This window comes from Drosophila albomicans, chromosome 2R (assembly GCF_009650485.2).
Source record: "Drosophila albomicans strain 15112-1751.03 chromosome 2R, ASM965048v2, whole genome shotgun sequence".
NCBI classification, from domain to species: domain Eukaryota; kingdom Metazoa; phylum Arthropoda; class Insecta; order Diptera; family Drosophilidae; genus Drosophila; species Drosophila albomicans.
In genome coordinates this window covers 2,231,649-2,248,254 of record NC_047631.2, presented here as the reverse complement: position 1 = coordinate 2,248,254, position 16,606 = coordinate 2,231,649, and the positions used below count along the sequence as shown (strand labels likewise).

Below are 16,606 nucleotides of genomic sequence, written 5' to 3'. Positions count from 1 at the left end.
AGATCGGTCTCTTCTTTTACAAACTTCGAACTGGCTAATTGTGTGCTCGTGCAGTTATATAAAATTATATGAAACAATTTCTATTTAAGTCGTTGTCTTTATACAGTTATGTTAGATGACTGGACATGATCAAGTTGCTAAACATACGCATTCAAATCTTCAAATACCTGATGATATATGTAAATTGGCAGCTACACAAATAATATGTAAGTTATAGTCGAGTGTGCTCGACGGTAAAAATATAGCCTACCCCTTAGAGTCTCTGAGATCTCCGTGTTCATGTGTATGGACGGAAGTGGCTTTTGACGATGATCAAAAAGATATGTAGTTATTGGGATCGGATATGTCCTTTCTGCTTATTACATGCATTTTCTGTAGGCACAAAGTTATAATATATATAGTAATTTATTCAAGAACCGTAAGTAGGACTGCTTATCCGACATTCTTTATGAAGTTTACATAGTAAGCGTAGCCACACTTCAATAGTATAGGAGAATTCTACAATGGAAATGTGCAGGTCCAGTACTACCCAAGCCATTTTAATATATGTACTTTTAATAAATTGTGACAAGTGTTTGATATATAAATAATAAATAAAGGCACCAACACCGATGTCGAAACCAACGACTATAATGAATATTAGAGTTAAATGGCAACGCTGATTAATGCTCATAACAGGATGTGTAAAATACCACCAATAAATTATAAGGGCGTTTTTATAAATATATAATTCCAATTGAGAAAAAAAACAACACATTTGAAATCAGTTCTTCCAATAATAGTAATTTCTACGCAAAAAGAGAAAAATATTAAATTGCATTAATCCTAATGAAAAAATAATTTATTCTTTGCATATATTACTATTAAAAATTAGGTTGTGTCTCATAGGCATCAAGTAAAATACACTTTTATGTACATGTGTACAATAAATATAAATGATATAGTATAGGTAATATAAATGTAATAAATATTTACTTAATGTGAAACATAAAGCAATTATTTGATTGTTGTCCAAGGAGGTAATACTTTATTCCATATGTACTTTGCGGTTTGAATATAAGTATATTTACATTTGAATACGAATGTATAAAACACTTCTACCCATAGGGTAGAAGGGTAGTATAACTTTGTGCCGGCAGCAAATGTATGTAGCAGGTAGAAGGAGGCATATCCGACCCTATAAAGTATATATATTCTTGATCAGCATCAACAGCCGAGACAATCTAGCCATGTCCGTCTGTCCGTCTGTGTGTCTGTCCGTCCGTCCGTATGAATACCTAAATCTCAGAGACTATAAGAGATAGGGCTATAATTTTTTTCGACAGCATTTGTTATGTTTGCACGCAGATCAAGTTTGTTTTAAAAGTTTTGCCACGCCCATTTCCGCCCCCGCAAATCAATATAATCGAATAACAAGCGTAATTTTCAAGCTACAGCTGCGAATTTTGGTGTATACAATAAATACTATAGTATTTCTGAAAATGTGATTGCGATAAAAATAGTGCAAGTTATTAAAGAAATACTTTTGTATGGGAAAACCCGTCTATGGTAAATTTTGAATGTGGTACTATATCGATATAAAAAATATACAGTTTGATATATTTTTAGTATATTTGAATTTTTGGTATATTTTTTAAAAAATACCGCAATATTTTTATTCAAAATGGGTAGTGGGTATCTCACAGTCGAGCACACTCGACTGTAACTTTCTTACTTGTTAAAAATAAAAGTGTGAGTAATCAATTTTGAAAAACTGTGGAATATTAAGTAAGTAAAGAATTGAATCTCAGTTTATTGTGTTACTTCAATGATTGCATATGGTACTAAAATACGTTGTGCTCACAAAACATTGAACAGTTTATTTCTTGTGGAATTTTGAAAGCTTATCTTCTGTGAAATGAAGAATGTGATACGGGCTTTTGTTATACTCAGTGTATTTATAGCTGAGACATTAGGGCGTATTGAAAAATGTGATTATTTGGATACCGTCGATCTGACATACAGCAGGAAATTTGAAAATGGGTCGTACCTATACGAAGATATAATAATACCAAAGGAAGAAACTGGAGAATACAACTACCAAATTCTATTTAATGGGAAAACTGAAATAATTCCCAACCACATAAGGGGCTGCATTTGCCACATAAAGACCTGCATTCGGTTTTGTTGTAACCCAAATCAAACTCTTGTGCAGGATAAACGAGAATGCGGAAATGTCGACCAGAATTTACATTACAACTCTTTCTTAAACATAACTTATAATGAAACTCAAATTAAACATGTTAATGTCTTGGAGTTTATGGTGCAACAACATCTTCCTGTACCTTGTGACGATCATTTACCCCTTAACCCTGACAATCCAAATCACGAGTGGACTTTGTTTGAGGTATAAGCTTAACAAACTAACTTTAAACCTTTATTTTAATAAGCAAATTTTTCATTAGGATGGCATTCTTCTGAGGCATTTCGATGGCGCTCAACTTTCAAAAGCGGATTATTGCTTACAGCCTCAAAAATTTCAGAATACTTACAGGCTTGTACCGCATCATTGCCTAATTCCCCCTGACCTTACTAACGCATATAGTAAGTATACAATTTATTATCTTTTCAAATGAACGAATTTTCTGTAATACATATGAAAAAAATTTCTTATAACTGAGCTGTCTTTAAAATTCTATTTTTTCCAGTCCAATCTGTATCGATATTCTTCTATATTATGGTTATATTTGTATATCTGCTATTGCCATGTTTTAAAGGTGTTTATCGACAATGCTGCTTATGTTATTTTGGGTGCCTGACTCTAACTTTTATACTTATTGTTATGATAAGATTTGATTGGATAAAGTCAAATCAAGTATTATTGTGCAAACTAACAGGTATGATTGAGGATGAATAATTTTTCATTAATTTAAAATTTTAACTATACCATTAATTTAAAATATTCACTATATCATAGGATATATTGGGTACTACATTACAATTTCCACGTTTCTCTGGCTTTTAATTATAAACTATGATTTATGGAAAACATTTAACAACATTGGGATAAGTCACGGGTCAAAATTTTACAAATATAACATCTTTGTTTGGGGCGTTGCAGCAGTACAACTTTTATTAACACTTTTTGCTGATTTTGTAATTGGAAATTCAAACTGGTCACCTAATGTCGGAGAATATTTTTGTTGGATTGACAGTAAGATACTAATTTAAAAATTGTTTAATTTTTACAATTTTGTTTGTATTAATTATATAGCCTCAGCTTGGTCGTCGATAATCTACTATTATGGTCCAATTAGTATTTACTTAACATTCAACACAACGCTATTTATTATTACCGCCTCTAAGATATTCTTTCAAAATAGGACCAATAGACGTCAGCTAACCCAATCGGACCGTCAACGAAATTTGAGGACTCTGACTAAGTACCCTATTTCTCTTGCTCTTAATTATACCATTCACTTTTTTTTACGTTAGTTTTGGAACATTTTTCCGGCTCTTTGTCATTATGGGCGTCTTCTGGATACTTGAAATCATTTCCTATTTTGGACAAATGTTCGACATATCAATGCAGATTATTGATGTGATTTCTTGTGGTCAAGGTATCATTTTATTTATAGCAACAATTTTGAAAAGAGATGTGTTGAAAGCGTTGGCTAATCGGTGAGTGTTTTTATTAAATGGAAAATGTTGAGTATAATACAATAATTATTTTTATTTTAGACTTCGTATCGGAAATACCAAAGTTAAAAAGTCACAAAGTGGTGTGTCCACAACATCAGCCAGAATGGAAATAGTTTTATCGTCACAACCAATTCTAACTAAAGGCATCGAAGAACCTCATTTATAAGAGAATATACATTGTTAGAAAATTTACTTATTATTTGTTTTATTAATTTTTTTTTTTGTTAATCACTTAATAAAAGAACGAGGCGGAAAATTATTATTTTTATATGCGAAAGAGCAAAAATATATGTATATATATATATAGAATTATAAAAATGATATAGTGCAACCGCTTTATCGGTTTTCTAAATTAGAGCTGAGTTTTATGGTGCAAGTCAGCTATGATATTCTAAAAGCTTAAACCAAAGACGCGATCATTATATTATATTGTATTATATGGTTAGTGGTCAAAGCTAAGGTATGAAATGAAATTATGTTTATGGGTTTGAATATACGCGAAAGAAGCTTTGTCGTAATAAAAATGACTTTCTAATTTATTGTAATTTCGGATAAGAATTCTGCATTTTATATTTGGAGTTCGGTGTTAATATTCTGTTATTAAATAATTTGTGAATTAGCTTTGTTTTTCATACAATAATTTAACAAATAATTTTTATCGAATAGAGTAAGTTCGTACTAATTCCAAAGTCATTAAAAGTAACATTGTGAGTTACTGTAAACCATCTTACTTTAATAGATTAATATTTTGGCACTTATATAGTTAAATCTAGTATAACATGGATTTGTTTATTAGTTAAGGTGGTTTTTGTACAACTTGTAAATATTTTGCTGGAGGTCTATACAACAATTAAAGAAAACAATTATTTTAATTATTTTCAACAAAAATAGTAACAATAATTGGGATATGGCTTTGGTTAATTTAAAATTATATAGCTCATGGTTGGATATTTTATAGGATTTCTAACTAAACCGTGGATTGTACATTTGGTCGAGATCCCTAATGACGCTTCCACAGCAAATTTACAGGCAAGAAGCGTTGCAGCTATTTTTTTATCATAACTTTAGCACTCAAAGGGCTGGCAAAAATCCTCTGCTGAACCCTCCCCGAGGGTGCTGGCTGGGTAGGATCTGTATTACCTCAGTGTCAACGGGTAGCAGATCTCTACTATACGTCGATATTTCAGGAACTGCAGATCCTAGCTGAGGACTCTGTTCCTTATCTTTCGGGCATCTGCCTGAAGATAAGTAGCAGAATCCATGGTACGAGGTGTCTGGCGGTCAGACTGAAAACGCTATGGGGGGCTCCCAAGAACAAAATTAGCCAACTATGGTCTCGGAATGGACTCTTTAAACTATTCAACTCGGGCTGGGATGTCAGCCCAAACGTCGGTGGAAGGCGTGACTGCTACCACCGGCGGGCACGGGGGGGAGAGATCCTCTCTGCGTGTCGCCAGCGGTCACACCTCTGAGGCGGCGGGAGCAGGCCGTATCAGTTGTAACAACACTGCCACCAAAAATTCGAGGTTGGTGCGCGCGGGTGCTGTGGTCTTAACCGACACGGACCAAAAGAGCGCTGCGCCAACTTCTACGGTGGAGGGGGAACGTCTTCCTCTTCAGTCACCCCTGCCTATCGCCAGCACCTCCAAGGTTGCGCAGCGGGGCACGGGGGGCTGAAGGAGAAGGCCAAAAATAGGGCGGCGACCCGTATTCACGCAAGGCTTAGTGGCGTAGCTAACCTGTCCGTCAAGGACCAGGAGAGGCTTGCCTGGGCCAACACGTGGATGCGGGAAAACCAACTTAGCCCCCTTCCAAAAGACAATAAAGTGCAGACCGGTTCTACCGGCCCTGCCAACAACAAGGTGGAGTCCATGGCAAGCAAGCGCCAACGGTCCGCTGAGAGTCCCAAGCAAGGGGCTCCAGTGAGCAAGAAGCTGCGAGCACCTGGCTCCACCAACACGGACTCGAACAGGACGAAACAGAGAGCAACGGTTGCTGAAACTGCCAGGCGGCATCTCGCCGTTGCTCTCATAGACAGAGGGGACCCTAACGGGAAAATGTCTGCAGAGCGGTGGCGGTTGACCCATAGTAAGCTGGTCGACGCACTGTTTGTCAGGATGGAGAATGTCCCAGACAGTCCAATGCCTACATTCGAAGGCACTGGCTGGCTGAATGGTGTCAAGATCCTGACATGCAAGGACGACCCAACATTGCAGTGGCTGCAAGCGACCGTACCCAAACTGGACGGGCTGTGGGAGGGGGCCAAGCTGGACGTGGTGGACAGGAATAATATTCCGTCCATGCCGAAGGCGAAAGTCCTTTTCCCAATAGTTGTCCAGGGAGAGCGGGCGCTTCAGCTGCTTAAAAAAAAGCAGAACCCGGCCATACCGACGAGTGATTTTGGTCCGTGCTGAAGGTTAATGAACCTTTACCCAGTGGTGGGCAGCACGTGATCATTCAGATCAACAAGGAGGCCGAGGATCTGCTATATAAACGCAATGGGAAGATGGCGTGGGGCTTAGGGAGCGTGTACCTTCGCCTCAAGAAACGTCATCCGAACGACAATGACACACACACGCTGAGGTCTGGGGAGGTTGAGGCAGATCTCGGTCTCGAGAGCGTGACCGACGCCACCCAGCACCTCAGCCTGACTGACAAGACGGAGGAGGTGGGGGAGGAACTGTCCATGGAGACGGGCCCCCCCGCGAGTTTGCTAACCTCTAATGAGTGTGCTGCAACTCAACCTCCATAAATCCAAAACGGCTTCGGCGGAGCTACTCCTTGCCCTGGAGGAAGTGTCCGCCTACGCGGCTTTGGTCCAAGAACCGTGGATAGCGTCGGGCAACACGGTGGCTGGACTGAAGTCGCCCAACTATGATTTATACGTCCCGACATTGGTAAGCAGATCGAGAACTGCCATCCTTGTAAAGAAGGGGCTAAAAGCTCATCTACTACCTAATTACAGCAACGACGATCTAACCGTGGTGGTGCTGGAGAGCCGTGAAGGATGTTTGCTGCTGGCATCCTGTTATATGGCCCACGACAAGCCGGCTCCACCTGACGAGCTGCGGAGGCTGGTGGACATGGTCTGCTCCTCCAATAAGCATATTATTATCGGAACGGACGCCAACGCCCACCATAGCGTCTGGGGAAGTCCCGACATCAACGACAGGGTTTCAACTGAGTGTACCAATGTTGAAGAGTGGAGGGTCCTGGACAGACCCTCCTTCTCGGACCATAAGTACATTCAATTTACCATTCCTTTTAACAGGGTACCTGCGGCTCAGCCGTTCAGAAATCCCCGTAACACGAACTGGGCGAAATTCTCTAGCCTTGTTTCCAAGTCTCTTGGTTCGCCGGGTAACATCAACTCGGTGCAGGACCTAGAAACTAATGTCAATGTCCTTTCTGCAGGACTACTTTCAGCGTTTCGCCAATCTTGTAGACTCTCAAGACCGACGAGAAGATTGAAGCCACCCTGGTGGAACCCAGATCTCTCATCGCTACGTGGAGAGCTTACTAGCATGTTTCAACTTGCTAAGAAGGCGGACAACGAATATGTCTGGGACGAGTATAGGTCTCTTCTGAAGTCGTACAAGAAGATGATCCGATCATCCAAAAGGTCTTCATGGAGAACCTTCTGCTCGGACCTGGATAACATCAAAGACACCTCCAGACTGAGGAAGCTGCTGTCCAAGCAGGCTTCCAGTCCTAGTCTGCTCAAGTCGGGCGATGGAGCGTGGACGGAGAGCAGTGCTGAAACTCTTGAAGCACTGCTCTCAACTCATTTCCCGGGATGTATTGGAATAGAGAATAGTGACTGGCAGCTCTTTCCTAGTCTCCCAGTTATGAGACTCCCTGCCAGTCTAATTACAGATAACAAAATAATTTGGGCTATCGACTCCTTTGCGAAGGTCAGGTCGCCCGGTCTCGATGGACTTTCGCCAGCAATGCTGCAAGCCAGCAAGCCCACGATTGTTCCGTGGTTATCGGGTATCTATTCGGCGTGCCTCGCATGGGGTCATATCCCCACTCTTTGGAGGACCTCGAAAGTCATTTTCCTGCCCAAGGCGGGCAAATGCAGTCATGTGGTCCCAAATGACTTTCGGCCTATCAGCCTAACCTCTTTCCTGCTAAAAACATTGGAAAAGCTACTTGATTTGCACATCAGAAGCAACTCAATGCATCTGTTGTCCCCAAATCAGCATGCGTATACAAAGGGCAAGTCCATTCAGACTGCTCTCCATGCTCTAGTAGCCTCCATAGAAAAAGCGGACCACTATAAAGAATATGCCTTGGGTGCATTTCTTGACATTTCAGGCGCCTTCAATAACGTCACCACTGATGCTATTATGAAGGGCCTTACCTCAATTAACACGGCACCAGCGATCCACAGATGGGTCAACCGCCTTCTTTGTGACAGGCGGGTGGTGGCTACGTGGGGCGATGCGGCCATTACAAAGGTAGTGCGAGGTGGCACTCCCCAGGGTGGGGTTCTCTCGCCTCTCCTTTGGAATTTGGTCGTAAATAGCCTACTTCTAAAATTTACTAGACGGGCCCCCAAGTTAATTGCCTATGCTGACGACATAAGCATTTTGATAACTGGGAAATGCCCAACCACCCTTAGTTCCGTAATGGAACTTACTTTGCGGGAAGTTAAAGCATGGGCCGAATCAGCCGGGCTCAGCATTAACGCGGATAAAACGGACCTTATCCTCTTCACGAAGAGGTATAAGGTACCTGCGTGGTCCCCCCCAAAAATAGGCTGCACTATGCTAAAGCCGAGCCTAGCAGTAAAATACCTAGGTGTGGTCCTGGACAGCAAACTGACATGGAAGCTCAATGTGTTAGAAAGGGTGAAGAAGGCCACCGGAGCCTTGTACATGGCGAAAAAGATGCTTAGTTGCACTTGGGGCCTCTCTCCTAATCTAATGCGGTGGATATACATCTCAGTTGTTCGCCCTATCCTCACCTACGGTGTTCTAGTGTGGTGGCAGGCCACTGAAAAAAGGACGTACCTATCCATCATGGAAAGGACACAGCGTCAAGCGCTACTGTGTATCACAGGCGCTCTCAGGTCGACGCCAACTAAAGCCCTCGAGGTTATAGCTGGTGTGGAACCATTACACCTATACGCGCAATCCATAGCCGCAAAATCGTCCCTACGGATTGCCGCAACTGGCAATTTGGGTCTGCTAGGCTATGGTCACAGCGCCATTGGTAGGGAGACTAGTAGAGACTTGGACTATACTATCCCCCTTACCAGTACTGACCATATTAACACTATATTCTTGGAACCGGAGTGCTGGCGGGAAGGGTTATGCATTCCCGAAGCCCTCAACCTCTTCACCGACGGTTCGAAGATGGATGATGGTGTCGGAGCGGCCGTATACTGCCCGGACCCGGTCTCCAAACAATCCTATAAACTCCCAGACCATTGCAGCATCTTCCAGGCGGAAGTTTTTGCCATTGGCAAGGCTGCCGAATTGGCTCGGGGTTTTACAGCGTGATCACACCTCTATTAACATCTTTGTTGACAGCCAGGCTGCAATAAGATCAATGCACTCTGATGTGGTCAAGTCCAAAGTTGTCCTGGACAGCAGAAGAGCAATAGAGTCGCTGAACGCATCTGCGGTCGTGCGAATCTATTGGATCCCAAGCCACCAGGGCATCGATGGCAACGAGATCGCAGATACTCTCGCCAAAGAGGGAGTGGGGCTCGATGTTGGCAACATGTGCAATGTTCCGATATCCCTGCGAACTCTAGGCAGTGAAATTGAGGTGCGCTCTAGACTTCAGTGGGACGCGAGCTGGCGTAATGCCAACTCGTGCAAAACTGCAAGGCTGATGTGTGCCTCTACTAACAAAAACTTAACCAAATTCGTCATGCAGCTTTCAAGGAAAGACTGCAGGCTAATGCTAGGCATTTTAACTGGCCACTGTATGTCAGCTGTCCATGCTGTAAAGATGGGCATCACGAACAGTGATCAGTGCAGGAAATGCAACGAACCCGGGGTTAAGGAAACACTTGAGCATCTTCTCTGTAGATGCCCAGCGTTATCCCGACTCCGGTTGAAATACCTTAATTCGCCGTGCCACAACGATCTTCGGGACGTCTCACGGCTATCTCCTAGGATGCTGCTGGCTTTTGCCAAAAATGCATCCATACTGCGCGATTTCTGAGACGTAGATAAGCTACCGGTTCAGCTACGGACCTCCACTGGTCTATGCTTTGCCCCGTACTGGGGCAGCCGGTCCTACCTAACCTAACCTTAGCACTCAAAGGTAAAAAACCACTGCTCATAATAACCAACAAACAAAGCGAACCGAGTCATCATTAGTGCAATTTATGTACATAGCTTTGCGCATGTGTTTACCGTCACATTGTTGAGTGGCGAGATTTGTTTGGGTCTCTACTCGAAAAACAACGCGTGACTAAAAAAAATATATTGAAAAATGTTGGTCGATATTTTCTCATTTCTTACGCATGTGAAAATATGTTGGTTTTTGTACTCACTATATTCTAACTTTGTGCTTCCAGAAAATGTATGTAACAGGCAGAGAGGCATCCTTTTGAAGTATATATATTCTTTATCAACGTCAACAGTCAAGACGATATAGTCATGTCTGTCTGTCCACCGGTATGAGCAGCTAGACGTAACAGAATATAAGAGATAACATAGAGATTTGATTTTTGATTTGAGTTTTTGATTTTATTTCAAATGGAATAACAAGCGTAATTTTAAAAGCTAAAGTCGATTTTTGGAAAATAAAATAATAACTATAATCTTTTAACTCATTTCTAATGCAATTTTATATGGGTTAATTGTGGTATTTCATATATATTGAGATCAGTATAAATGGAGAAATCCCAAATTTTTGGTGTTGACCCGGCGAACTTTGTTCCGACCTTATGACAATAAATAAGCAGATTGTGTTTTTTTTTTTATTATTTCATTCATTATTATTTCTGTATTTTAGGTTCACCTAAGTACCTTGTGATATATACATTTTTTGTTTTATTATTGTTTTATTAACAAACAACACAGATGGTTTTCCAACCCGAGAAGATGCCACGTATAATTGACCCTGGGAAAAACATGAATGTTCTAGATTTAAACCACAAACTTTTAAGGATTGGCCTTGTGATTTGTTGATGGTCATGGCAATGCAAGATGCAAGAAATTGAATTCTTTTAAATTCAAACGGCATATCGGTTGGGATTATCGGGATCCTCGGAATAAGAACTTCCTCACCTTTGAATTTTCCTATCATTATCGTAGCGTAAATTACTTTGTTCTAACCACCAAACGCGTACCGTTGCAAAGTTTTGGATGGTTGGTTTATGTTTTGAAGCATGATTACTACGGAGCCAACCTTTAGGCGTAAATTGTGCGGTGGTAAGTCAGGCACATACAAAGTGTGGGTTGGTGGCTTCGTCTTCATTTGTGACGCAGTCAATAGATTTGAATGAAAGCATTGTTTCAATGATCTTATTTTTAATTATGTAATTCAGGTCATATGTTATACATCTTTATTCTTAGCCGCTAAAATTGCACTCAACCATTCATAATTTTATTTTATTTTATTTTATTTTATTTTATTTTATTTATTTATATTATTTGTTGGGAAAGATTTGATCGTCTTGCTCGCGGCATTGCTCACTGTAGATAAATGTATAAATACATAATATCGTACATAAATGTATGATACGTTACGCTCACAGCCTACTTATGTTACTGTTATTTATTACTATAAGTGCAGCCATTTCGGTGGAGTATAATTCGCGCTGTCGAACGGGATAAAAAGTATCCTATGTCCGTCTCCTGGCTCTAAGCTACCTCCCTACCAATTTTCACTCAAAATATAACACGACTTTCTTTTAAATATATAGATTTTGAATATAGTATTTTGACATTTGTGAATTGTAATGTAAACAAAATTTAGGCAACGCAATGCTCCAAAACTTAAATATTTAGCGCTAACGTCAACACATTAACTTTTTTGGTACTTCAATTCAACGCTATTCGCTTGCACTCACGTCATGTCAATTATATACATATTACCAACTGACATGAGTATTGTATACTACATGAGTGAAAAATAGCCGAGAATCAACGCATAATCGAGTCGCACTTTGAACTGCAATAGTATCAGTACGATCTGTGGTCTATCATCTGACAACCCGTTACCCAGTTGCCCAGAATGAAGGACTGGTCTTGATGGGTCGTTTTTAATTAACTAAGATATCGACAGTCATTATTAAAACAACTTTTGGCACGGAGCACCATAAACTGAACGAGCAGTACGGATGGTAAAATACTTATATACTTCAGTATTATGACGGAAGAGCACTTCGTCGACAAGTTCTCGACGTTAACATGTCTACACCAGCCAAAACCGCCGACAGTACTTAGTTAATAAAGTGAACATAAGAACGCATAGACTAATAGCTACTAATAACTTCTCAAACTCATTTCAGTTGTGACCCAACCCTCCCAGAAAACCTGTCGATTTGAGCGAACTATTATACTCCCGTTTGAGCCTTCGCTGGGGTACCCTTGCGTTGTGGCAATATAATTACGCTTGGTCGACTTACCTAAGACGACGTGGTTGCATGAGATTATGCTTCCACAAAATATTGTTTTTGGTTTGGCTCTAAGAATTTAGTATCTAGTAAATTAGTTTTGTTCCAAGTTCTTAGCAAATAGCACGCAAATAATATTTACTCCGACAAACGGTAGTGTACCCATAGCATTTAATTCATCCTGCCGTAAAAAAAGTGTCAAACGGTAGGGTAAGAAAATCTTTTGATTAAAAAACGGCCGTATAATAACTATCACGCTTGTCCCACATATTCGAATTTCAATTTCAAGAATTTTATTATTATTATATTACCGCAACTACGATTGTCAAGATCAAGTATGCAGATAAATTTGTTTGAGATTTTTTACCACGACACAAAAAATTGAATTAAATTATTATTCGGGTCTTTGTGGCTTTGGTTGAGTAAATGGTATATTTTGAATTTTATAGCTTATTTCAAACGTCCATATACCAAATATAGTTTTCGGGACATTTCAATATTTTTTCTGTATATTAATTTAAGTTTTTAATACCTCTCTGTTTCGCTTTTATTAAAAATGGGTAACGGGTACGAAGACGGGGATGGGTACATAACGGTGTGAGTTCTTGAACGCGATGGTTACAAAGAAAGCTTAATAAGGTATATTTGCTTGTGTTCGGATATATTACATGTATATCTCTAACTAGGCTGAATATTCAAAGCTCTCTGTATGTTTTTGTTTTGAAGAAACAATGGTGCCCGGTGACAACATCTGTGACTTTGGTTTCTGGATTACATCAAAAGCATTTGCTATTTGTCGTTTCTTCTCAATTAGGAGCCGTCTTACTTAAACATTTTAGTATGCAGTTTTAGCGTTGAAAGGTCAATGGCGGTTTTCTTTTAATTTTAATTGTGTTCTCTTGGCTTTGATATGTCTGCGAAAACTGAGTTTTCCAACTACTTGTACTCAAAAATAAGACTTCACCATTGAGTTTGAGTGGAAACAGTGGACTTGTCATGCGTGCGCAGCAGGCTATACACATTTTAAGTTTGTTAAGATTTAACTTTGTTAAACAAGAAATTCATTAGCATATATACGAAAAATAAATACATTTGCAGACGAAATTACGCTAAGTGTTGGGCTCCTATGTGGTTTTCTAACAACTATTGAAGGAATTGACTTTCTTTTGTATAACATATCAAAAAATTATAAAGCCTGTTTGTATAAAAAATGCATCACTAGAAAAATTTCAACAAAAGGCAACTGGGATTTAGCAAACAACAAAGAGAAACACAACCAAGAAAACCAAATGCCCCATTCCGATACTTGGCGCTATGTCAGATGTTAAGACAAGAGTAAGAAATCAAGTGTCAAATATGAATCAATTACACTTGAAAGAGGAGAGCTCCTTAATTTCTTTTGGATATTTAAAAATTTGGTGCATAAAACCAATAGCAATAGAAAAATTCTTAATTCTTGTTGATCTTAATACGAAAGCACATCTGCATCGTCAGAGCGAGATCGCTGCATTGTACTATATTTACACACATACCGACCCGTGTTTTGCCATCATGATGATTTGTACATTCAATTATTTGACGCCTGAATTTTCAGATCATATTTTGAAAAGCTGCTTCTTAGTGAGCGCTAACGGAATTTACTTTAAATTAAATAGTGAAGGAGTAATCTTTCTAACTTTTGGAGTTTGGGCTTCGCTTTGATGATCATTTTGTGAAGCCCTAATTTGTGCAAAGAACTTTATATTATATAGCCTACAGTATTAAGAATTTTGTGTGTGTATGGTTCTGTTAAGAAAAAAAAAGTAAAACATTAATTTTTAGAATTTTTAATGTAAATAAATAAATAATTACATTTGAATGTGTTAAATTACTTTGGAATAATCCAATACTTATAACTAATTTATAATTTATAAACACACATACGTAAGTAGAAATGTAAATTCAATTATATTTTTATTTTAACAATGTCAATTGTTCCCACAACGTGAAGTATATAAATATAACTCAAATAATTTCTTAATAAATATTTATAATTTAACTTCTAGATAATGAGGAATCAATTAAGAGTCTTCCTTATATGCGGCATATTCCATATAATCAAGGGATGTGATTATTTCGATACCGTTGATCTGACAAACAGCATTAAATTTGAAAATGGATCATATCAGTATGAAGATGTATTGATACCAAAAGAAAAAACGCGGGAATACAATTACCAAATTTTATTTAATGGCTTTTACGAAACGGTCCCCAAACATATAAGGGGTTGTGTATGTCATTTAAAAACGTGTATACGATTTTGCTGTAATCCAAAACAATTACTATTGAACGGTAAACGGACTTGCGGAAATGTTGACGACAATGTACATTATAATACGTTATTAAACATAACATATAATGAACCACTAACGAAAAATATAAGCGACTTGGAATTCATGGTGCAACAGCATCTTCCTGTACCTTGTGATGATCATTTATCAATTGAACCTGACAATGCAAATCTCGTGTGGACTTTATATGAGGTGAGAGTTAAATAATTTAACTATAAATTTGATTTTTATGGCATAAACTATTCATCAGAATGGCACGCTTCTCAGACACAATGACAGCGCACTACTTACAAAACGGGATTATTGTCTACAGCCTCGCAAAATTCAGGATTTATACAAACTTGTTCCTCATCATTGTCCTATTCCTATAGATCGAAGTAACGCTTATAGTAAGTAAATATAATGATATATACAATAATAACAGAGTAATAATCTATAATTTTATAATAAATATTTAAATTGCATAATATTAAATTCCACCATTCTATTAAAGTATAAATCTAGCGCGAGCTCACTCAACTTTAAACATAACATATATCACAACTCTTCTAAAATTCCGTTCTCTTGCAGTTCAATCGGTATCGATATTCTTCATGCTTATGATCATATTTGTGTATTCAATTTTACCGAATTTTAAAGAAGATTATGGTCTATGCAGCCTATGCTATTTCGGTTGCTTGACTCTAAGTTTTATACTCATTATCATAGTAAGATTTGATTGGGTAAAGCCACATCAAATATTATTGTGTCACTTAACAGGTATGATACCAAAATCAAAAACAAAAATATATAGCTTTATTAAAAAATTTGTCGTGTTTCATAGGATATGTTGGTTACTACTCTACCATCGCCACATTTCTCTGGCTTTCGGTTATAAACTACGATTTATGGAAAAGATTTAACATTTTTAACGTTAGTCGCAAGAGAAGATTTTTTAAGTACAATATATTCGTTTGGAGTCTTTCAGCCGTACACCTTTTAATAACATATTTAATTGATTTAGTAATCATTGATTCGAAATGGGCACCTAAGCTCGGAATTACAGCTTGTTGGATTAACAGTATGATATTTATTCCATTTTTATCTTACTATATGCTTACTTTAATATATTTCTTTTATAAATTAAATAGCAACAGATATGTCGGCAATAATCTACTATTATGGTCCAATTTTAATTACCTTAACATACAACACAACACTTTTTGTTATTACCGCCTCTAAAATATTCGTCCAAAATAGGACAAATAGGCTTCAGTTAACCAAATCAGAAAGCCAACGATGTCTAAGGAGTCTGACTAAGTAAATTCTTTCACTTTTTTTATGTAATAAAACCTAATGGATTGTCAGTTTTAGCATGTTTTTCCGTCTTTTTATCATCATGGGCGTCATCTGGATTCTTGATATCATAAATTATATTGCTCAAATATACCAAATTAAAATTCAGATTTTTGATGTGATTACCTGTAGCCAAGGTGTCATATTATTTGTAGCAACCATTTTAAAGAAAGATATTCTCAAATCATTAGCTAATCGGTGAGTTTTTATTTTCGAGAAACTTTAAAGCATATTCATTAGTTTAATTTTAGATTTGGAATTGGAGTAAGAATAACACAAAATATTTAAAATTTCATCCTTGCGCCAATAATGGAAAATACTTATTCATCAACAACTTTGGCTAAAAAAAAGAAAGACCCCAATGATGAGACAATATTTCATATGTTTTAATGATACATCTAGGTAGGTGTATAATTGTCAATTAATTAATTAATTAGTGTCTTAACAAAACCAATAGAATGATCACTGGCAAAATTACCTTAATCGTGGCTCAAAAACAATAATAATGCAAATAAACAAGTAAGAAAGCTACAGTCGAGTGTGCTCGACTGTGAGATACCCGCTACCCATTTCAAAATATACCAAATAACTGCAAAAATACTACAAAAATATACCAAATGGTATATGTATATGGTATATCGATATAGTATCGCATTCAAAATATACCATAGAG

The 16,606-nt window shown here is 38.1% G+C and overlaps 2 protein-coding genes and 1 long non-coding RNA gene across 3 annotated transcripts; all 3 read left to right on the top strand.

The window, feature by feature from the left end:
• The first annotated feature begins 1,789 nt into the window (after positions 1–1,789).
• LOC117574701 (probable G-protein coupled receptor Mth-like 11) lies at positions 1,790–3,926 on the top strand. Its single transcript, XM_034258614.2, has 7 exons — positions 1,790–2,386; positions 2,445–2,583; positions 2,688–2,876; positions 2,957–3,193; positions 3,254–3,422; positions 3,475–3,660; positions 3,721–3,926. The coding sequence occupies exons 1-7, from the start codon at positions 1,898–1,900 to the stop codon at positions 3,845–3,847; spliced, it is 1,536 nt and encodes a 511-aa protein (XP_034114505.1). The 5' UTR covers positions 1,790–1,897; the 3' UTR covers positions 3,848–3,926.
• Positions 3,927–14,396: 10,470 nt separating this feature from the next.
• LOC127565797 (probable G-protein coupled receptor Mth-like 11) lies at positions 14,397–15,363 on the top strand. The gene is made up of 4 exons (XM_052006337.1): positions 14,397–14,790; positions 14,849–14,987; positions 15,169–15,305; positions 15,358–15,363. The coding sequence occupies exons 1-4, from the start codon at positions 14,704–14,706 to the stop codon at positions 15,361–15,363; spliced, it is 369 nt and encodes a 122-aa protein (XP_051862297.1). The 5' UTR covers positions 14,397–14,703.
• A 374-nt stretch (positions 15,364–15,737) lies between these two features.
• On the top strand, positions 15,738–16,263 carry LOC127565850 (uncharacterized). Its single transcript, XR_007955252.1, has 3 exons — positions 15,738–15,897; positions 15,946–16,131; positions 16,185–16,263. It is a non-coding gene; the product is annotated as an uncharacterized LOC127565850 (long non-coding RNA).
• The last annotated feature ends 343 nt before the right edge of the window (positions 16,264–16,606 follow it).